The 23674-nt window shown below is 39.1% G+C and overlaps 1 protein-coding gene across 1 annotated transcript in view; it reads left to right on the forward strand.

The window, feature by feature from the left end:
• The first annotated feature begins 286 nt into the window (after window positions 1-286).
• Window positions 287-23674, forward strand: part of LOC144608367 (uncharacterized) — a 334350-nt gene continuing 310962 nt past the window's right edge. The window contains 1 exon segment of the mRNA XM_078426045.1: window positions 287-484. Coding sequence (XP_078282171.1) covers window positions 432-484 — 53 coding nt within the window. The 5' untranslated portion in view covers window positions 287-431.

A 23674-nucleotide genomic window follows, 5' to 3' on the forward strand; every position in this document is an offset into this window, starting at 1 on the left:
GTAAATGAGTGTTGAAACCGGACACCTCGGCACTTGGAGCCAGAAACCTCAGTCTGTAGTAAAGCACTATTTAAATGGGAAAGAGCAATCGTCAGTTACCAGCCCGCGTGCGTTCAACATTCTCGCAGATCAGCTCCGCTCATCCTGCAAGCCTCCAGGGACCGGAGTTCCCTGGAATTTGGATCGTTCCTCAATGAGTAAAATCGGCACCAAAAGAAGAAAAGCCACTCCTGGAATTGCAAACTAACAACCCGCACGCTTTAGGATTGTTGCCCAAATAGGTGGGCGGAGGAGATTTATATCATTTTTCTCTGTTGGGATATTTTCGCTCTTCACCCAATGAATGCAAGGGACTCCTCCATTCTGTGGGCCAGCTCAGAGTCACGTTCTGATTAAAGCTTGGATTTAGTTACTGGGACAAATGCATACAAATGTATTTAGCGACTCGAAGGAGAGACTGCAGACGCTCTACACTCGCAAAAAAGTAAGATTTTTTTCTTTAACTGTAAAGCTGAATTTCTCCACTGGGTCGAAAAGCCGGTGGCCATCCTGGAGCGTGTTAATTAGGATTGGCCCATTTGCTCAGAAACGACTCCCTCCCTCCACCCGAAAACACACATCTCATTTAGGTGTAAAGAAATCATACACTTAAACTTTACGAAAGATTATGCAAAAGATAGCTGTGATTTCTATTTTGAGCATAATTCAAAGTTATGGCGAAAACTAACCGATGAATATGTTGCATTTGCACCGGTTGCCTGGGCACTGTCGGTTTTAAGTACTGTACTCATTTGTATGCTGAGTATTTTGGTAGGAGTCCGCGCATGATGGTTGAGGGCAAATTTTACAATTTTAGTAGATTTCTTTGTGTGATTTTCTCAAAGCTACGATTCAGCGTGGCGAGATCCAATGGGAGACGAGACAACGTTTCCATCCGCACAGCTGAATGCCATAAAGTTCATATGGCTGCTGCAGGGAAATATGAAAAGGGGAGAGACATGTATGCGCATGTTAATGAGCCATTTGGAACTTTTATTTTCTGAGCGATCTGAACTTTCTCTTTGTAGTCAGTTCTCATTTTGTCGCATTAAACCAAAGATCTGTTGGAGAACTTGGGAGTAAGGTTGCAGTTTGTTGGAATTCACCTTTCACCTGAAAAAGCGTAGGTTTGTTTGATTTCACCTTTGATGTAATATGGTGTGTTTGGAGTTAATGTCGATAAGTTCTGTTATTGTACTGTTCAGTAGCGTTTAAGAACAAGGGGTTGGACGGTTCCACTATCTGCTGACACATCATTCTAAACGCCGAGGAGCCCACGCAAACATCTGCCACACTCATCTATATGTACATATACTGCCCAAAATTATCTGCAGATAAACAAGGCAGACTCCTTGAAACAACGGCAAGTCCCGAAATCACACGTACACACCAGTATTACATGTTTGCCAGACCTGAGTCACACCGACACATCTTGGGAGGCGCGTACATTGCAGGTGTTCAGAAACATGCACGCAGAATCGGGTCCCTCCTGGGGAAAAAAGAACCATCCTGTTGAATTTTGTCGACAATCACCAAGGAATGGGTTGCTGGATAGAGATGGCCATGAGATCATTATTTAATCTTCATTTAACTAAAACACACAAAAACAGCAGAATCTTCGCTAAAGTGATGGATCTCTACATTTTTGGTTCTTAACCTATCTCGTTCAGCATTTAAATAATCCAGATAAACTCAGTGACTGCATTAGAAACATAGAAACATAGAAAATAGGTGCAAGAGTATTCGGTCCTTCGAGCCAGCACCGCCATTCAATATGATCATGGCTGATCATCCAGAATCAGTAACCTGTTCCTGCTTTCTATGTTTCCCCATATCCCTTGATTCCGTATTCAATTATCTTTATTGATTCTTTAGCGCTCCCAATGAAATCGCCACCTAAGTCTTATTCACTCAATTCACACGCACAATCTTGTACTACTAATTTGAGGAAGGACATTCTTGCTATCGAGGGAGTGCAGCGTATGATCACGAGGTTAATTCCCGGGATGGCGGGACTGTCATATGATGAAAGAATGGAACGACTGGGCTTGTAATCAATGGAATTTAGAAGGATGAGAGGGGATTATATATAAACATATAACATTATTAAGGGATTGGACAAGTAGATGCAGGTTCCCGCTGTTGGGGGAGTCCAGAACCAGGGGCCACAGTTTAAGGTTAAGGGGTAGGCCATTTAGAACTGAGATGAGGATAAACCTTTTCACCCAGAAAGTTGTGAGTTTGTGGAATTCTCTGCCTCAGAAGACTGTGGAGGCCGATTCACCGGATGCATTCAAAAGAGAGTTAGATAGAGCTCCAAGGGCTAGCGGAATCCAGGGATATGAGGAGAAGGAAGGAACGAGTACTGATTGTGGATGATCAGCCATAATCACATTGAATGGCGGTGCTGGCTCGAAGGGCCGAATGGCCTACTCCTGCACCTATTTTCTATGTTTCTATGCACACGCACACAGTTCCTGAACATAAATATAAACGCCATACACGTAAATGATACATACACACGTATTATTCTTGATAATTCTAATGAACATTTTATTTCCAAACTCACACGGTATGAAGTTAATATCTTAGAATAAATAGACAATATTTCACATGAGAGTTCTGCATAAACAGAAACTGGATTTACACAATGAAGTTTACAAGTGTATATTGGCAGAGGAAGATAATTGATTTTACGTAGGGTCTTTGTAAGACTTTAAATTGCACTGGATTTATATATATTAACCGAGATTTGGACGCCTTCAAGGCAAATAGGACGAATAAATAAATAATAAAACAAAAAATTCCCAGCAAGTTTGACAGTATTTGTGGTCGATTACCGTTTATCATTTGTTTTGATTAAGAAAAGGCAATGATCTAATGAGGTATTAACCCAGTTCCTCTCCCTAAATGCTCCTTGACCCGTCGAGCATTTGCAACATTTTTGGATTTTATCTCAGATTTTCGGCATCTGCAGTATTTTACATCTAATTAATTTAACATTCCTTTCGTTTTATCCATCACTGTTCATCTTCAAAGATTGGTCTTCTTACAGGCATATGCCACAACATTGATTTATACTTCTAAACGTTGCCATGTAGTAATCTCAAACTGATCATCAATTTGTACTGTTCAACATATTAATAAACCTTTGTAGTTTACCAAAGATAAAACTCGAGTTAGAGTTATTTGGCATAGCAATCCGTCCACGCTGACCAAGGTGCCTTCCCGAACTAGTCCCATGTGCCAGCATTTGGCTCTCCCTCTAAACCTTAATTAAAAAAATGCTGGAGGAACTCAGCGAGCTAGGCAGCATCTGTGGGCTGGAATGGACAGGCGACGTTTTGGGTCGGGATCTTTCTTCAGGCTGAAGGAACTTGGCCCATATCTTAACTTTTCCTGTAAGTTTTGAACTGTTCCTCTCCCCTCCAAGGCAACAGCTTTGCTATATCCATTTTAGTATATTTGCTACATTTGTTTATAATATTTGCCATATTAGTTTCTTAACAATATCAGTAAAAACAAGTGATTTTAATCTCTTAGGTTCCCTCCTGCCTTTATAGCTCAACGTTTTACAATTTATGGTAATGAGGTTTTAGAAATCACATTTGGCAGATCAGCCAAAACTTATTGTCAATCAAGGCCCCGATTTTTTTGGTATCGGAGTCGGATTGCAGTTTGCAGTCCTCGCCGTGGGGCGGCAGTAGAGAGGTTATAATTAAAATAAACTTTCCTCGCTTTGAAATCCTTCTTTGCCCTTTCCAACTGCTTTCGAGCGGTTTCAGTTGGAGTTTGTTCGGCTCGGAAATGTCGAGACCTCTGGGTTATTCACGGTGGGAGTGGGATTTGCCTACAGCTCTGAAACTATCAAGCTGAGGGTGAACCTCCTGCCCCCCTCCCCTCAAGCCTCGCGCTCGGTCCCGTTGGGATTTATAGCTTTTTTATTTTTTCCAAAGAGTTTTTTTATGCACAAACACAAAAAAATGTAGCTTTCCTCGCTCGCTGGTAACACTCTACATCTGCTCGGTGTTAAATGGGATTGAGAGTCGGTGCAACACATCGAGAGACCGGTACGATTCGATCTTCAAGACTTCAACTGGCTCCAAAGTTTGCTTACTTTTCCTCAGCCTATTTTTTTTCAACCTAAAGTTTCCAAGAACTCAATGGAATGAACAGGCAGATGCTGTCAGATGTGTCTGCTTTCTCCCCAATGGGACTCAGAAAGATAATGAAGTAACGGGATGGAGACGGCGGCAGTCCCGGACTCCAGCAAAGCTGCTGCCTTCGGGGGGTGAGTTCAAAACGTAATCGAAAGCATTTGATAACTTCGGATATTCAGGGGTGTTGCGGGCTCCGGCGGACAGGGAATGGTTTAACCCCACGTTTCTCTTTCTATAATGACCAGGGTAGCCCTTGTCTAACAACCCTGAGTGACAAATGAAACAACCTTGATCCCTTGATTCCCCGGGAATGTATTGAGACACAGTGTACAATCAAAATAAAAATTAACCCTTGTTAGCCTGGCGTTTCCACATATATCCGCTGTGGTTCATGCTTATAGATTTCAAAGTATCTATAATACTGCAGATAGTTTTAATTATAACATATTATTCACGTAAGAACAACTGACAGTTAATATGAAGGGAAGTCAACAGTGCAGGGGTAGTATTGTGGTTGAGACGGAGAGCCGCGTGAATTCATCTTCCCGTTTCCTCCGCAAGGCAGACATGCTGCAGATCTGTCAATTCCAAGTAAGGGAACAACTGTAAAACTCGAATGATTTCTAGTGGTTGTTTTTAAAAAATAAACAATCTCTAAATTATTTCTGATGCTTATACAATATGAATTGAATTAGATGTGCCCTTTGTGGCCCTGGCGTATCGTGTTTCTGATCTTACAATTTATTGCGAATTCATTATTTTTTCGTGCAAAATTAAAGTTTCAGTTAACATTTTAAAATATCTCATTATGCAAAATCGGTCAATGTAAAGATCGAGTGCGAAACTTCAATCGGCAGGTCAATGTTGTTTTATAGTTTCTTCTGGAGGGTGTCATTCAACATTTGAATTTGCTCGGACATAGTTTCTGCGTCCTTGATTTCGAAGAAGATTGAGCTGTTTAGAGACGGTGCCTGAACTCGCAGTACTGAACTCGCAACGCTGCCCTGTGATGCATTTCCAAAAACTGTGAGAGGCTTTTCCTTCAGTATAGATTTCATCTGAAATAGAAACGATTTCCACACAACTGCACAAAAATTAAAGGCAACTTGAATGGTTTGTAGGACGCAGCAGATGTCCAGAATTCAAGGAAATTTCAGGTAAGAGAGGGAGCAAGATAACTCGTGCAGTGGCAAAAGCAGAATTCCTTCCCCTCCTTTACAAGTTGCAGATACTGGAAATCTTAAATTAAGCAAAAAAAATAGTGGAAATAGTCAGCTGATCAGGCAGCACCTGGTGAGAAAGAAGAAGAGATAACGACTCAGGTCAATGATCTTTAATCAGATCTGTTTAAACATTTCTGCTTAAACAATTAAGTGGCCTGTGATGGGGCCATGGTGTAGAGGGAGATATGAGGTGATATCAGAGAGTTGTAACCATACAACAACAGTAGTATCCAATAGCAACAACCTTAGTTAATAGACCACAGCAAGCTCACCTTAGTTAATAGACCACAGCAAGGGTGAGTCAAGAAATCAATGAAATGGATAGATTGAGACAGTCAATGCCATGCTGAGGTTAAAGGATGAAATGCGAGAGAATGGAGTCCGTGGGAATTCTGAGGACTGGGTGGAGGAATGTGTTGACTGTCTGAAAATTCCTAGCCAATGAAATGCACATGAAGGCAAATGCAGCAGAAAAAGGGGCTTCAAATTAATTGAGCTAGGAATGCAAGGGGATGCGGCAGAGGACCAATTATTTGTGCTGAGAGAAGGGAAGATCACAAGAAATAATGAAAGGAGTAATTGGTTGAACAGCTGGGAACAGAGGAACATGAAGGGGAAAATCGACCTGGAAGAATTGTTGATGTTTTTGTCTATAGTGAAATAGACTGCGTAGAGAAAGAGCAGGTTGATGGCGTTGAAGGAAGAGATCAAAAATGTGCATGAGCTGACACATAACAGTATGGACCTCAACTTGCAATGAAAATATTGATTGTACTTAATAACTTTAAGTGTAGGTAATCCAACATGTGAAGACTGGGCTTTCATTTCGAATGCACATGGAATAAGTTGAATTGGAAACTTTTGTTAAGGAAACTAATGTAGTTATGGAAATGAATTTGGGTAGACACCTTATTAAAAGCAATAAAGCTGAAAAAGGTAAAAATGAATAAAAGAAAATCTTGTGGGACAGAGGAACAAAGCTTCTTTAAGGAAGGAACTGCAGATGCTGGTTTAAACCAATGATAGACACAAAATGCTGGAGTAACTCAGCGGGACAGATAGCATCTCTGGTGAGAAGGAATGGGTGACATTTCGGGTCGAGACCTTCAGGCTGATGTCAGGGGAGAGGGAGATACATAGATAAAGTGTAAGGTGTGAAAATAGGATAAAGGGAATGGGAAGCAAGGAAAATGTAGAATAGATCATTGTTAGGTGGGAGAAGCTAACAACAAAGTAAACAGATAAAATGTAGTCAATCTTACTGTCTCCGACTACATTTTATCTCTGTTTGCTTTGTTATTACTGTTGCACATTACTATTTTCCATCTATATCAATGATTTGGATGAGAACATACATGGCAAGATTAACCAAGTTTGCAGATGATCCAAAAGTGAGTGGTTTTGCAGATAGTGAAGATGGTTATGAAAAATTACAGCAGGATCTTCATCGATTGGGCAGGTGGGCTGAGGAATGGTTGATGGAATTTAATACAGCGAAATGTGAGCAGTTGCATTTTGGAAAGTCTAACATGGGTAGGACTCTGGGGAGTTGTAGAGCAGAGGGATCTAGAAGTGCAGGTGCATGGATCCTTGAGGTGGAGTCGCAGATAGATACGGTGATCAAAAAGGCTTTTAAGACATTGGCCTTCATCAGTCAGAGTATTGAGTATAGATGTTGGGAAGTCATGTTGCAGTTGTAAAAGATGTTGGTGAGGCCACATGTAGAGTATTGTGTTCAGTTCTGGGAACCATGTTAGAGAAAAGATGTTGTCAAGCCGGAAAGAGTAGAGAGATGATTTATGAAGATATTGCCAGGACTAGAGGGTCTGAGCTAGAGGGAGAGGTTGAGTAGGCTGCGACTATATGCCTTGGAGCGCAGGAAGATGAGAGGTCATGTTATAAAGGTGGATAAAATCATGAGATAAATAGATTGGATAGATGCACAGTGTCTCTTGCCTAGAATAGGTGAATTGAGGGCCAGGGGACATAGTTTTAAGGTGAAGGGGAAAAGAGTTAATAGGAATCTGAGGAGTAACTTTTTCACACAAAGGGTGGTAGGTGTATGGAACAAGCTGCCAGAGGAGGTAGTTGAGGCAGGGACTATTCCAATGTTTAAGAAACAGTTAGACAGGTACATGGATAGGTTTGGTGGGATATGGGCCAAACCCGGGTAGGAGGCACTAGTGTAGCTGTGACACATTGGCTGGTGTGGGCAAGTTAGGCCGAAGGGCCTGTTTCCATGCTGTATCACTCTATGACTCCATGACTTCCTTTTCGTCTCAAATCTGCCTGCCCCACTAAGTATTTCTAGCATTTTCAGTATTACTTCTTTGCTCTCCGTCCAGTATTTTAACCAAGTTTCTTTAGTTCGTTTCACACAAAGTGTCTCTAATTGAGATGAATGTCCTTTAAACCCCTCTTTTCTGATTTCAGTCAGATTAGAATTGAATCAGTTGTTAGTTTCAGATATATCAAGCAACAATAAATGCACCATGCATATTAAGAGGCCCAAATATATGTAGAGCATTGCTGCATGTTTTTTCTCTGGGCCAAATTAGCATAACCAACATTTCTTGTTTAAAAATCAAGAAATGCACTAGTTTTATTAATTTCATTGACTTGAAATTGATTTGATATCAGTCTTCTTCAAATTGAGCTTCTTCAAATTGTGCTCTTGATGTTACAGAATACTATGGGTATTCATTATGGGTAATGAATATTATTCAGTCTTTTTATGTTACTTTCTTTTTCTCTTAATTTTATAAGGGACAGTAAAAAAAAATCATGAATAGTTAATCTTGCTTTCAGGATGCACTTGTTTTAGATTAAAGTACAAAAATAACTTGACTATTTTAAATACTCTCATGGCTTGTCTTCAGTGACTGAAAATCTTAGAAGCATACAATATCTGCTTAATAACTAATCCACAGAGGTTTCTCTGTACTGTAGTGTACTACTGGAAGACTGCCAGTTCTGTAGTTAGCATTGTGAATATCTCTATGCAGTGGAGACTAACTCAAACTTGTAGTGATTTCTCCTGGACTGCAATACTTAACCTCTGTTGATAGTTCCACCCCTTTTACATCAAACCATAGCATTGAATGGACATACCTCTTTAATTCAGTAGGTCTTTTGTCACATTGCCCATTGATCATCAATTATATTTCAGGGTATCTGGAATCAGACTAATAATAACAATATATTGATCATGTTCCATTTATCATCTGTGTTCCTTTCCAATTTTTACAATTGCTGATATTTAACAGATTATTCCATTTAAATAGTGTTGCTCCAAAAGAGCACAGTGAATCTATTTACTTAACAGAGATAATTGGAGAACGTGTTTTAAATTTCTAGTTGCTTTCTCATGCTTTTCCTCAAGAATATTGCAAGACACATTGTTCTTAAAATCCCTTTTTTGGTTGATGGAAATGTTTTTTTGTGTGATTGGTGTACAAAAAATATTTGTTTTGCTAGTTAACCTGCCTTAGCTTTCCCTTGCCATGTAGTTTTGTGGCAGATATGATAGGCTACAGGTCAGCACAAATCTGCTGGAGCTACAGGTGCACTAGGAGGTGCATTAATATGATCCAGGATCACCAGTCTTCCAGGTTTTCTCTATCTCCATAGATAAGTGCCTATGTCACATTTGACATCTTTTACATGATGTGGGAACTTAATATTTGGTAACATTACTGGAGCAATGTCAGTAGACTGGGCGATGTTCAAGGACTTGGCAATGGAACTGAACAAATGCTACAGTAGTTATCAACTTCATATGGAAATGTGTGGAGGGGTGTAGTCCTGCCAAGAACATCCAAAGTTTCCCTAATCAGGTCATGGATGAACCAGAAAGTCCGCAATCTACCGAAGATGAGATCTCAGACATTCAAATCTGGCAATACAAGGTCATATATGAAGTTCAGGCACAACCTCGAGAAAACCATTGAGGAAGCAAAGAGACAAGCTTGGTCTAAACTGGAAAATTAGTCATGTTTTCGGTAGCTGTGGCATGGCTTGCATGCCATTACTTCCTATAAAGTGAAATCAAGTAGTAGCTTAAATAACAGAGATGCATTACTCCTGGATAAGCTCAGTCCTTTGCTCACTTTGAAAGAGTGATCATCGATGTACCTTCTCAGGCCCCCATGGTCCCCGAACAAACTATTCTGAGTCACCAAGGCCACGTCAGAAGATCCTTCATGAAGATAAACCCTCAGAACGCGACCAGCCTAAATGTTCTCAAAACCCACATGGACCAACTGGCTGGTGCTTTTGTTTCTCGCTACTGACATCCAAAGTCCCCAACTGTTTGACTACAATGACTACTGATCAATAGCACTTGCTCAGTAGTGATGATGTGCTTTGAGAGTTGGATATAACGCAAATCAACTCCTACCTTAATATGTTCCTGTACCCACTACAATTTGCCTACTACCACAACCAATCAACAGGAGATGTAATCTTGCTCACTCTGCACTGGAGCACTTGGACTCAACGAACATGCACGACAAGCTGTTGTTCATCGACTACAGTTCAGTATTCAACACCGTTTAAGTATAAAAACTTAACATCAGACTCAGGGAACTGGGTCTAAACTTCTGCAGAAGGGTCCTGACCTGAAACGTTACCCAGCCTTTTTCTCCAGAGATGCTGCATAACACACTGAGTTACTCCAGCACTTTGTGTCTATCTTTGGTATAAACCTACATCTGATGTTCTTTGTTTCTAACACTTCCTCCTAGATGACCATTAACAAAGGAGCACTTTATGATAATGCTCAGCTCCCTGCTCTGCTCTCTCTATACCCATTAATGTGTAGACTCGACTCGACTCCAACCCCATCCTTACAATTGTCGCTATATCAATATTTGTAGGATGAATAACTGGTAATGAGAAATCAGAGTACAGGAGGGAGATTGATAATTTGATTGAATGGTATCAGAAAACCAATTTTGCTCTCACTGTCACCAAGACCAAGGAGCTGATTGTTGGTTTCAGGAAAGGATAGCCTGTCTACATCGATGGCAGTGGAGAGAGTCAAAAGATCTGTTGTGGGCTAGCACACTGAAAGCCCTTCAACGCCTCTACTTCCTTAAAAGAATGAGGAGATTTAGTATGTCGGCAAATTATCAAACTTCAACAGGTATACGGTGGAGAGCATATTGACTGATTGCATCATAGCCTGGTTCAGAAACTTGAATGGCCAGAAATGAAGGGAGCTGCAGAAAGTGGTAGTCATTGCCTGGTCCACCACAAGTACTGGCCTCCCCATCATCAAAGCCACCTACAGGCGGCATTGCCTCAACAATACAATTAACGTCATCAAAGACCAAGACCTCCCAGACCACTTTGTCATCTCGTTATTTCAATCGGCAAGAAGATGCAGAAGGCAGAAAACTGTGATGTTCAGGTTCATCCCACCAGCCATCAGCCTCTTGAGCACTACACAACACTAACTACAACTTTACCTCAGCAATAATGATCTACAATGGACTTCGTTTTGGGCGCATTATATACTTTGGTTTTGCACTATTATTTTCTCGTTTTCATTCTAAAGGTATATCCTTTTATTCTGAGGCAGTGCCCTCTGGTTCTAGACTCTCCCACTCCTGGAAACAACTCTCCATATCCACTCTATGTAGGTCTTTCATTATTCTGTAAGTTGCAATGAGATGCCCCCTGGGATCTCAGTTGCGGGATGAATAACAGAAGCATAAATATTGCAGAAAAACATTTACTCTTGTTACTTGTAATTAGCAAAGGTCAGAAAACTTTGAATTCTGGGAGAGTGAAACACAATAGGCAATTGTAGCTGAGATATATACCTGTTAATGTCAAATTAAATGTCCAAGATGAGATCAACTGACCTAGCATAGACTGGGAAGCAAGTTTGTAATTTTCTCTGTATAGCTTAGCAAGATGTAAATAGTTAAGCAGTTGTAATTGTGTTGTTAAATCATATCCATGAAGTATTATCTTAGTAACCATCACTTGTTTCTCAATACAGATCTATTGGTACACTGCAGTTCACTTGTCCCATGTAGGGATGCGATTTGTTTGGTTTACAGGAAACAGACAAGTATGAGATCTGAGATTGGGTTGGCAGATTGCTTGACATAATTGTGGTTGAGATGGATATCCGACATTCAGCAAGCAGTTGAGATGGAGGTTAAAAATCCAGGAAGCGGGAGCACATCGGGCAATCTGACCCATTTCAGTGGGGCCTGAATTTGCAAAATGTACAATTTCTCCAAAATGCAATTTTGGTTGGGCTTCAGTTGTGCCTTTAATCTAAATTTCCCCCTATTCTATATGCACATTCACATGCACACATAGGAGGGTTCCACGTGTTTACTATATTATTGTAATTTACATTTTATCTAGCTCAATAAGTTCATCCCTCTATCCTCTAAACCTTAGGCAACACAAGGTGTTTAAGTGTTTTGTGCTCAGAATTTTACCCTTTAACCTTGCTTCTAATAAAATCAATCATTATCTTTCTTGAGCTCATATTTATTCTTAGTGAGGTACAGATGAATATCAAGTGCAAGGTTGACACATGGAAAGGGAGATAAACTGACATATTATCCTAAATATCAAATATTTACCATTTGATTCTCTTCAGTGTATTAACAGCAGAGAGACTGACATCTAATCCCTTTAATTAACTTAAGCCCCACAACCTCTTATGGTTATCATCCAATGAAAACTCTCTTCATTGAATATAGAACAATACAACACAGGAATAGGCCCTTTGGCCTTCAATGTCCTTGCCAAATATGAGGCTGTTAAACTAACCTCCTCTGCCTACACATATCCATCCACTCCCTGCCTATCCATGAGGAAATATTATTATCGTATTTGTCTCCACCACCAGCGCATTCCAGGCACCACCCTCTGTGCAAAAAAAAATTGCCCTGTACATCTCCTTTAAACTTTGCCCCTCTCGCCTTATGCCCTCCAGTCTTTGACGTTTCCTCTATGGCAAAAAGATTTTGACCATACATGCCTCTCATAATTTTATATACTGCTGTCAGGTCTCCCCTCAGCCTCCAAAGCTAATCAGAAAACAATCCAAGTTGAGCCATTGGGGAATTTCTTTCTAAACTTAAAAAGAAGCACACAATAAATATCTAATATAATAGTGCTGGTTTATACCAAAGATAGACACAAAATGTTGGAGTAACTCAGCGGGTCAGGCAGTATCTGTGGAGTAAATAGATAGGTGACTTTTTGGGTCAGGACCCTTCTTGGGAGAGTGGGGAAGAAAACACAATATATAATGCAGGACACTAAATGAACCCGCAATAAATAGATTATTGCAGGTTCATCTAGTGTATATGTAAACTTAATACATATCTAGTACACTAAATACATCCACACTAGATATAAATGACAAAACATCATCCATTAAGCTGAGAAGACAGCAGAAACGATTTAGGAAGATGTTGACAGGACTGGACAGACTAAGTTATGGGGAATGTGATTGGGCAGGCTATGTATTTATTCCTTAGACTATGGAAGACTGAGGGGTGATCTTATAGACATATAAAATCATGAAGAGCATAGATAGCGTGAATGCACACAGTCTTTTTCTTGGGGGGGGTGGGATAAAAAAAAGAGGGCATATCTTTGAGTTCAGAGGGGAGAGATTTAGTCAGAAGCTGAGGGGCAATTTCTTCACACAGGATGCTACGTAAATGGAAAGAGCTGTCAGATGAAGTGGTTAACTCAGGTACAACAACAACATATAAGGGACATTTGGACAGGTACATAGATAGGAAAGGTTTCAGGGATATTGATCAAATCCAGGCCAATGGGACTATCGTAGACAGGCATCATGTTTGCTATGGACAAGTTAGGCTGGAGAACCTGTTTCCTTATTTTCACTCTGTGACTCTATAGAACAAAATGTAATGAACAATTAGGCAGCATAACTAGAGAGATGGATTGTTATTGATATCATTGTCTAGTCTAGAGTCCAGTGAGTTAAGTTTTTTAAGTTTGCATGAATGCCAAAAGACTTCAATTATCTTGATAGATATCAGAAAATTATAGAAACCTAACAACAAGACCAGGTCAATCTGAACTTCATGTCCGATTCATTATTTGATTAGATCGGGACTGATCTGATTTGTGCCTCAACTCCATTTGCCAATCTTTGTTCCATATTCTGTCTCCTCGAGCCAACAATTTCTTATTCTCGTCAATTTCAGTTGACTGAACATCCACAACACTTTGGTGAACATTCCAGATTTCTTCTGTTGTATACACTGTCTCCTTTTTTAAAATCATTTTTATACATCAGTTAAATATCCCTTTCATTTCCTCAATTCAGAGACTATTTTTTTCAATTTGTATTCACGATTCAACCTTTGAAGTAGAGGTATAATTTTGATGAATATATATCCTTGCAAAGCCAATATATTTTTCTGATTCGCTGCCCATAACTGAATCTTTAAATGGGCTTTGACTTAGATGACAGATATCACCATTTTTGAATTCCAGCCCCTCAAGGATATGTGCCAATATTCTTAAGAGATTTTGATTATTCATGTTGGAGTTTGGTGATGCATACATCTGAAATGATAATACTGAAATGGTCGAGACTATAGGGGTAAAGAGGTTCTTCTGCTGTTGTATAGGCCCCTGGTAAGACCACATCTGGAGTATTGTGTACAGTTTTGGACTCCTAATTTGAGGAAGGACATCCTTGTAATTGAGGCAGTGCAGCGTAGGTTCACGAGATTGATCCCTGGGATGACTGTCATATGAGGAAAGATTGAAAACACTAGGCTTGTATTCACTGGAGTTTAGAAGGATGAGAGGGGATCTTATACAAACATGTAAAATTATAAAAGGACTGGACAAGCTAGATGCAGGAAATTTTTTTCCAATGTTGGGCGAGTCCCGAACCAGGGGCCACAGTCTTAGAATAAAGGGGAGGCCATTCTGAGGTGAGAAGGAACTTTTTTTATCCAGAGAATTGTGAATTTGTGGAATTCTCTGCCACAGAGGGCAGTGGAAGCCAAATCACTGGATGGATTTAAGAGAGAGTTAGATAGAGCTCTAGGGACTAGTGGAATCAAGGGATATGGGGAGAAGGCAGGCACAGGTTATTGATTGTGGACGATCAGCCATAATCACAATGAATGGCGGTGCTGGCTTGAAGGGCCGAATGGCCTCCTCCTGCACCTATTTTCTATGTTTCTATCTTTTTCTGTTATCTTAATCAGCCCTTAGTTGTGAATAGTGTGCTCAAGTTTTAATTAACATAAATATTTAAAACTGGAAGTGGAACAGAGTATAAGCTGGAGTGTTAATAATAGATGACTGAATTATAAGGAGATACTAGAAAATTTGGAATATTTAATGTTGAAGGCATGACATTGTTGAATAGGAAAATGGGTAATCAAAAAAGTTGATAAACTGGTATTCAAGCATTATTTAAAATTAAATTGATTGCATGAGAGGAAGTGTAGAGTGGTAAAAGGCAAATATTTAGTTTGATGTCAAGAGATGCTTTGAGTTAGAAAAATAATTCATATATGTCATCTTTCAGGAGAATAGTGTAGGCAAAACTATAGTGCAGAAAACAGATGGACCTTTGTAAGTAGAGTGTTAGTTACTATATCTTATTTCTACTGCCAATAGTTAAATATTGCAGCTGCTGGAAATCTGAAGCAAAATCCGAAAATTTATGAACTTTAATTATGAAAATTAAGTCAGGCAGCTGAGAGGACAGAATTTAATATTTCCATTACAAAACTGCAGTACTTAGAAATGCATGATGTTATATATGAACAATATATATTTAAAACAGAAGATGGAAAACTTGGGTGGAGGCAAAGCCATTATGAACACATCCAAATATGGTAAAGAATGCTCAAGAAGCTGAGGTGGCAAATTGACAAAAGGGAGTATAATGGAAAACAATGATATACATTAAGGAAATGGAAAGTGTGAAAGTAACCAAAGAAGGAAAGTAATAATAATAATAATAATAATAATAATGCATTACATTTATATAGCGCTTTTCTAGAAACCCAAAGACGCTTTACATATTAGATATAACATAAAGATAAATAAATAAACGAACAGAAAAGGAAGAATAAGGTGGAGCGACGGTCAATGATTGAAGGCGGTGTTGAACAAGTGAGACTTCAGTGATGTTTTGAATGTGGTGAGTGAGGAGGAGTCTCTGACAGTTTGGGGTAGTGAGTTCCAGAGGGTGGGAGCAGCGATGGAGAAAGCCCTGTCCCCCAGGATCTGAGTTTGGTCCGGATGGGGGGGGGGGGACAGGAGGTTAGCAGCAGCAGAGCGGAGGGTGCGGGTGGGAGTGTGTCTGTGGAGGAGGTCAGTCAGGTAGGATGGGGCCAGGTTATGGAGGGCTTTGTAGGTCATGAGGAGGATTTTGTACTGGATTCTCTGGGGGATGGGGAGCCAGTGAAGCTTGTAGAGGACGGGGGTGATATGGTCACGGGTCGGGGAGTGGGTGAGTAGACGGGCAGCGGAGTTCTGGATGTACTGGAGTTTATTGATGATTTTTGAGGGTGAACCATAGAGGAGGCTGTTACAGTAGTTAAAATAGAAAATTTGAAAAAAACAATGAAGTGGATTCCTGTCCGGTGGAAGAAAAAAATACCAAATTGATACCAAGGAAATGCATTTTACCAGCATAAACTGATAGAGATATTACCCCAATCCCAAGCACAATCCCATGTTAGGCATAATTTCTTTCTCTCTCCTATTCCCGGGGATGCTGCTATGTTTGCATTTTAATAATAGAACATACAAGCAGTCCCTGTGTTATGTAAAGGTTCCATTCCTGAGAACAGTCCGTAATCCAATTTTGTTTTCATATCAGAAACAAGCAATTCCAAAAAAGGTCAATTAACATGAACATTTCTTTATTGTCATTCCCGGTGTGGCTACAATGGTACAGAATTTGAATCTCTGACATCTAGTGGCTAGTTTCCCTGACATAAATGTATTAATGAATGTTACATTGTTTGCTAAAATATTTAACGAGTATCAATAGAAAAGTTTGCCGTATCAGTCTCCAATGTAAATCTCTTAAATGGCCTCCTGCTGTGAATCAGTACCTATGTTCTTAACAGATAATGGTGTCTGTTTGATTACTGCGGGAATGTTACATGACTGGTTGTCTTTTGAATTATCTAGTTGCTACCTGTATTCCATTACTGCTGATGTTGTTTGCATATCTGTGACTATCTTTCCTATTCCAAAAATTCTTTAAAAAAATGATGGGAGAATTTGCGTAAAGTCAGATTTCCATAAATCAAGGCTCCTGTACTGGCTGGAGCAAAATTATCATTAAAGTTATGATGTGGTATAGATATCTGTATTATGGCCTGAACAAAATCAGCTGAGTGTTTAATAGAAAGGAAGAAACTGTTTTTTAAGTGCCTTGCATTTCATTTATAAAGCACAGAACATGATTGGTCATTGACGTTAACTTGTACTGATTTCTTTAACATCTGTTTTATCAAACATTTCTAAATTAAAATTCCATACTGGAAACATTGATATGTTCCGTTGGAAAAGTCTAACTCCAGAGTATTACCCTTGTTTCTGGTTTTTATTTCAAGGGTGTAATTGTCAGCAGTAAGATTTGTTTTGAATTTCTATGAAGAGATAAGCACTTCTTAAAGAAGAAAAATCCTTTCATCTAGTCACTTTACATCTCTATAATATCATTTGACAAAGTTTCAGAATGGGCTTCATATCTCCCCTGCATGGATAGAATTGAGAATTATTAGTAATTGCACCATCTGACAATTTGATTTTCAACTTATGGAAAGTTTGTCACTGTCAATAGCTACTGACATGCAAATCCACTGTGCTCTTTGTTCAGAAATGTGGCATGTTATGCATGACCTACATTCCAAGAGAGGTACTAATATCCACTGGGCTGAAGAGATACATTGGAGAGGACATGGGTTAGAGTTCTACATCCTATACAGTTAACCTTGTTGCTTGTTCAATACTGTACAATATTCTTCCAAATAATCACTGTCCTATGTGCTACCAAAACATGATCTTGGAAATACTATCATCCCGATTGTTTTTTTGCACAAACTATCACTGTACTTGCATTTTCAAAGGCAGGACTTTGGCTGGAAATATCACTAAGAAATTTCATCACATGACATTTGCCTTATTGCCTTTGTCACTCTCCCCGCTTCTGTTGTTAGCTGCCCACAGGTTCATTTTCTTAGCATACCTATCCTTAAATCTTTGTTACTTTTCATTATTCAGCTGGATAATTTTTCACTGACTTTTTGTTCCCAACTTCAAAATTTTTATAACTTATAGACAAAATGTCTAGTGATATGTTTAATGTTTTTATGATTTTTTTTCTATTGAGTTGCTCCCAGTAGTATCTTGGAGATTAATATTCAATTCCTGAGCACTCCAGGACCATCCTAGAGGCTTGACTATCCTGATACTTTCCTATTTTTGATCCATATGGCTGCCCGTTATTTTGTAACAGTCTATTAACGTTGAAATATGGAATAAAAACAAATGCTAGAAATACTCAATAGGCAAAGCAGAATCTGTAGATAAAGAAACAGAATTAACATTTCACATTATGGACTTCCATCAGAATTCACATTTAATTAAATGTCATCAACCTGAGATGTTATCTCTGTTGCATTCTACAGATGCCGCCTGACATAAAACATAGAATACAACACAGAAACAAGCCCTCCTCCTTTGCTGAAAATGATGGCAAATTAAACTAATCTCATTTGCCTGCATATGATCCAAACTCCTCCATTCCTTGCATATTCATGTGTCCATCTGAAAAACCCTCTTAACTGCCACTATCTTATCTGCGTCCAACACCATACCTGGCAGTGCATTCCAGGTACCTAGTGCTCTCTGCGTAAAACATTTGTCCTGTACATATCCTTTACACTTTTCTCTTTTCAGTTTAAAAATATGCCATCTATTATTTGACATTTATACCTTGGAGGAAAAATAAATTCTGACTGTTTACCATATTAAGGCTCTCATAATTTAAAAAGAAATCTATCAAGCCTCCCCTCAGCCTCTTAAGATCCAGAGAAAACAATTCAAGTTTGGCCAACTTCCTGTCGTTAATACCCTCTAATCCAGGCAGCATCCTCATAAACATCTCCTGCACCCTCTCCATAGCTCCCAGATCCGTCCTGTAATGGATCGACCAGAACTGCATGCAATATTTTATTAACTAAAATGTTATAAAGCTGAAACATGACTACTGACTCTCATACCAATGCCTCGACCAATGAAGGCAAGCATACCATATGCCATCTTTACCACTTTATCTACTAGTGTTACTACTTTGAGGGAACTATGGCCTTGGACCCCAAGATCACCCTCTGTACATCAATGCTATAATACTTTCCCCTTGCATTTGTCCTCCCAAAGTGCAACACTTTATATTTTCCCGGGTTAAACTCTTAACTCCTATTTCTTTGCCCATATCTGTAACTGATCTATGTCCTGCTGTATCCTGTAACACCCTTCTTCACTGCCTGTAATTCCACCAATGTTTGTGTCATCAGCAACAGAGTCCCAGCACTGATCGCCATGGAACATCACTGGTCACATACCTTCAGCCAGAAATACATGCTTCTACCATTGCCTTCTGTTTTCTTTGGGTAAGCCAGTTTTAAATTCAAAGTACCAAGTCATCGTGGATCTCCTACAATCTTCTAGGTCATTCTACCATGAGGGACCTTGCCTTGCTAAAGTTCATGTAGACAGTATCTACTGCCTTGCCTTCATCAAGGTGACCTTTGTCACCTTCTCAATAACCATAATCACATTTGTAAGATATGAATTGACCACTCTCTATCCTCTGGGGCCACGACTGAGGTTAGAGAGGTTAAATACAAAGATCTTTGTCAGTGCTCCCAGTAATCTCTTTATCACCTGGAATAGATCACATCAGGTCCTAGGATCTTTTCCACTTTTATGCTCCTCAAGAGACCCAACACCACCTCCTTCTTGATCTCAAAATACCCATCCATATGAATATACCTCAATATTTCCATGATTTTATATTTATATTGCTTTGGTTTATTTTCTGTTCTGTATATTCCTATTTTCAAGCACATCACAAAGGATTGTTAAATAAATTTTAAAAATCTAAAAGTGCTGCATGTTCATAATCTCCTCTATGGGTATGTTTTCAGTTCATTCAAATATGCCCAGTCAAACTGCACCACAACCTACAGTAAGCGTCTATCAAAGAGCAAATTAAACAGAACTGCATAAAAAAACCAAGAAGAGACCATGAATGATTGACTTTAAAAAGATGTTGGAGGACAATAAAGATGATGCTAACTAAAAAGACACAGGCTATTTTCTTTTCCTTTAGATAGATATAAACATGACTTGTTGTGACTGTACACCACTTTGATAATGTTTCACTCAGTTTAAAAACAAATTTTCTAAATCATTTCATTTTATACAGCAATAAATGTCACAACACTATCATGTGCAAATGTTCTATTCAGGAATCAAAGTTTTTAACTCTGAAGGAACATTAAGAAAGACCTTTGGATGATTCTCATTAACTTTATACATTTCTAAAGTGGAAGAATTTTATTGCAACCTTTTCTCCTAAAAGTGCTACTTTTAAACAGCTTCAAATTTTACAAATACGAATTAACTGAACCTCTAAATTCCATAAGGAAGAATATTGAGTGAAACTTCCCAAAACATTTCATAAAAAGAGGAAACTGTTATATCTCTCTAATAAAGATAGACACAATTGTTGGAGTAACTCTGCAGGTGAGGCAGCATATATGGAGAAACGGAAAATTATCTCTGTTGTCTCTAACAGCCTGGCAGTAGTCCACTAAAAAAATAAAAATTCACTGTGATAAGCGACAAGAAGCAATATCGTGTTTTTGCATCGATAGCAAATATATGTAATAAAGCAATTGGTGCATTTCTTCTGAAGAAATCTATGGAATTGATTCAAGGGAAGAAATAAACTGAGATTGATTTACTGCACAGGTGCAAGGATATAAATTGGTCCTTTAATCTATTTTAATTCAATAATCATTTGAGCACTCAGCGTGCAAAACATGATATGAGGATTTCTATGGGAGTGCAAGGAGAGGGATAGGGGTGAACGAGGTTGTGGTTACAGATTAAATAATAGCTTTTAGCTGAAGTTAATCTTGTAATTTACTTGGACTGATATTTTATATTCCAAGCTAGGCACAAAATGCTGGAGTAACTCAGCGGGACAGGCAGCATCTCTGGAGAGAACAAATGGGTGACGCTTCGGGTCGAGACCAAGCCAAACACATTGTAAAATGTGGCATTCAAAGACCAGCACCAGATTTTCTTCCATCAGGACAATAATGACAACTAGGACTTATCCAAAGATATGACAGGAGCCTCCATCATTTCACTGTATCAGTCAAGGTGGTCCAAAAGTCAAAATCTATTAGGTTTAAATCATGTTTAATAGCAATACAAAAGAATATGGGAGCAATGTGATGTGGATCATACCCATCACAAATTTCTCTGGACATCTGAAGATGGGCAATAAATGTATTTTACCTATATTCTGGTAAAATACATTTATTGCTCATCTTGAGTTGTCCAGAGAAAATTGTGATGGGTATGACCCACGTCATCTTGCTCCCATATTCCCTTGTATTGCTACTAAACATGATTTAAACCTTAAAGATTTTGACCTTTGGACCACCTTGACTGATACAGTCAAATGATGGAGGCTCCTGTCATATCTTTGGATGAGTCCGAGTTGTCATTATTGTACTGATGGGAGAAAACCTGGTGCTAGTCATTGAATGCCACATTATACAATGTGTTTAGCTTTACCAGATTTTAATCATAGTTCCTAAAAGGATATTCTGACATCCGTTGCAGAGATTCTTTTGAAAAAGTGCAAAGTTGGAACCATATGTGGTAACCATGTGTGGGTTTAATCTTAACAACTGGTACACTGTTTTAATAATTTGAGAACATCATATTTTAACCAAGGTTTATTTGGAACTTCCTGTTATCAAATTCTTGATTTCTTTCACAAATGGACCTACCAACTATGAACATGTGTGAGTGCATGGTTGAAGTCATTGACACTCACTTTTTTCCAATTAAAAGGCTCGGACACTGTTGCAATTGATGATACTTTAAGCATTGAGTCTTTTTTTATACAACAGTGATGAAACCTCTGTCACAATCAAGTCCTGGCTCAAGTCAGTTCTTTATTTGGCTGGCTTCTCTTCTACATATGTGCTATCTTGGGTGTTTTTTCTTTGCTGCCCAGTTCATTTGACTCCAGATGCCAATTTACATTTTTCTTAACTGTCACCGTCTCATTTTTCCTGATTATTAGGCCTCACTGTAAACTGTGAGTTGTAGAGTCTTACAGCATGGAAACATGCCCTTTGGCCCAACCTGCCCATGCCGACTAACATGCCCTATATATACTAGTCCCACCCTGCCTGCATTTGGCCCATATCCCTCAAAGCCTATCGGATCCATGCACCTGTCTAAATGTTTTTTAAATGTTGCGATAGTATCTGCCTCAACTACCTCCTCCGGCAGCTCATTCCATGCACCATCCAATCTTTGTGTAAAAAAGTTGCCTCCCAGGTTCCTATTAAATCTTTCCCCCCTCGCCTTAAACTTATGTCCTCTGGTTCTCAATTCCTCTAGGCAAAAGACTGTATTTACCCAATCAATTTCTTTCTTGATTTTGTACACCTGTATAAGATCACCCCTCATCCTCCTGCATTCCAAGGAGGAAAATCCTAGCCTGCTCAACCTCTCCTTATAGCTCAGGCTCTCGAGTCCTGGCAAAATCCTCATAAATCTCTGCACCCATTCCAGCTTAACAACAATGAGTTCTGGCAATATTTTGGGTTACAATTCATCAGTTATAAAACTCCGGAAAATCATATATGCTATATCTATTGTACAGTCATTCACTCTGAATCAGCAATTTGATTTTCCTTTTACAGCCTTCTTGCAGACTTACACCTGCAAGCAGCCCCTGCTTCATCTTAATCGTTGCTTTTCAAGCATTATTTGCGGCCTTTCCTTCAGACATAAGGGACCTGTTTTTCATATTTTTCTCCCTGTAACTTCAACTTTTTGACTCTTCATTGCCTTAAAACAAAATAGATGACCCCATGTTACGGCTGCTCGAGCTACGGAAATCCATCTTGACAGAATTCACAAAGCACTACCCAGAATTGGAAACAGGAAGCGGTCAAATATGCAGAGATGGGTAGTCAGAAACTTTCCTTCCCATTTTCATATTCAATCTAAAGGTGCCCATCTGCATGGTTTAACTTCCTTTAGGAGAAGGCAGTTGGTATTTTGAATATAAACCAATGTTAGGAGGAGGTGGAGTCTTTAACTATATGTGTATGTAGTTTCTGAGATTCCTGGAGCTGAGATGCAAGCAATTTTGTATATTAGTTGAAGAGTAGATAAACCATGTTCTGCGGGTTCAGAAATGATTTCTTGACTGACTCTGAAAGGATTTCTTCATAGAAATTGTCCAAACTTTGCAGGAAGTTCTGTTAGAAATTAAGCTAATTTTCTAAACTTGACTGTTCTGAACTTTGGAATTGCACTTTAGAGCTCTCCATGGTTATATGATAGCTTGTGCAGTTTACAATGTAATGTCATGGAACCTAGATGAAAAAGACCCATGAATGAATACAGGAGAGAAAAGATCCGTAAAAAGATCAATCCATGACTTTCTGAACTGGATCCTCCCGTTTCATTTTCTGCATGTAAGCATGTAAGCATAGCCAGGTGATGACAAATAGAGAAAGATCTGAATGTAAGTAAATATGAAGAGCATGGAAGTAGTTTGGAAGTCTACATAAAAGTCATAAGTCTTCTAATAGCATGTAAATAATAAGCTGGTAGTATGAGATGGAGTAAGAGATCAGCATAGGGAGGCAGAGAGCATGGCAAAGATACCACATGCCATTTCTCGATTGGTCTTTACTAAAAAAGATGTGAATGTTCCCAAAGCATGGGCACTAGAACCATTGCTATTAATCAATCAAGTGATTTAAAACACCATTTCTGTAGTTGCAGATGATACAGTTTGTTAATCTACTCCTGCCGATACATTTAATATCACTGGATTTGAGAGCAAAGAGGCACCAACAGACTGAAGCCATTGTCACATTCATAAGTGCTAATTGGCCCTGAAACCTGACTGGAAAC

The sequence above is a fragment of the Rhinoraja longicauda genome, chromosome 31 (genome assembly GCF_053455715.1).
Source record: "Rhinoraja longicauda isolate Sanriku21f chromosome 31, sRhiLon1.1, whole genome shotgun sequence".
Lineage (NCBI taxonomy): Eukaryota > Metazoa > Chordata > Chondrichthyes > Rajiformes > Arhynchobatidae > Rhinoraja > Rhinoraja longicauda.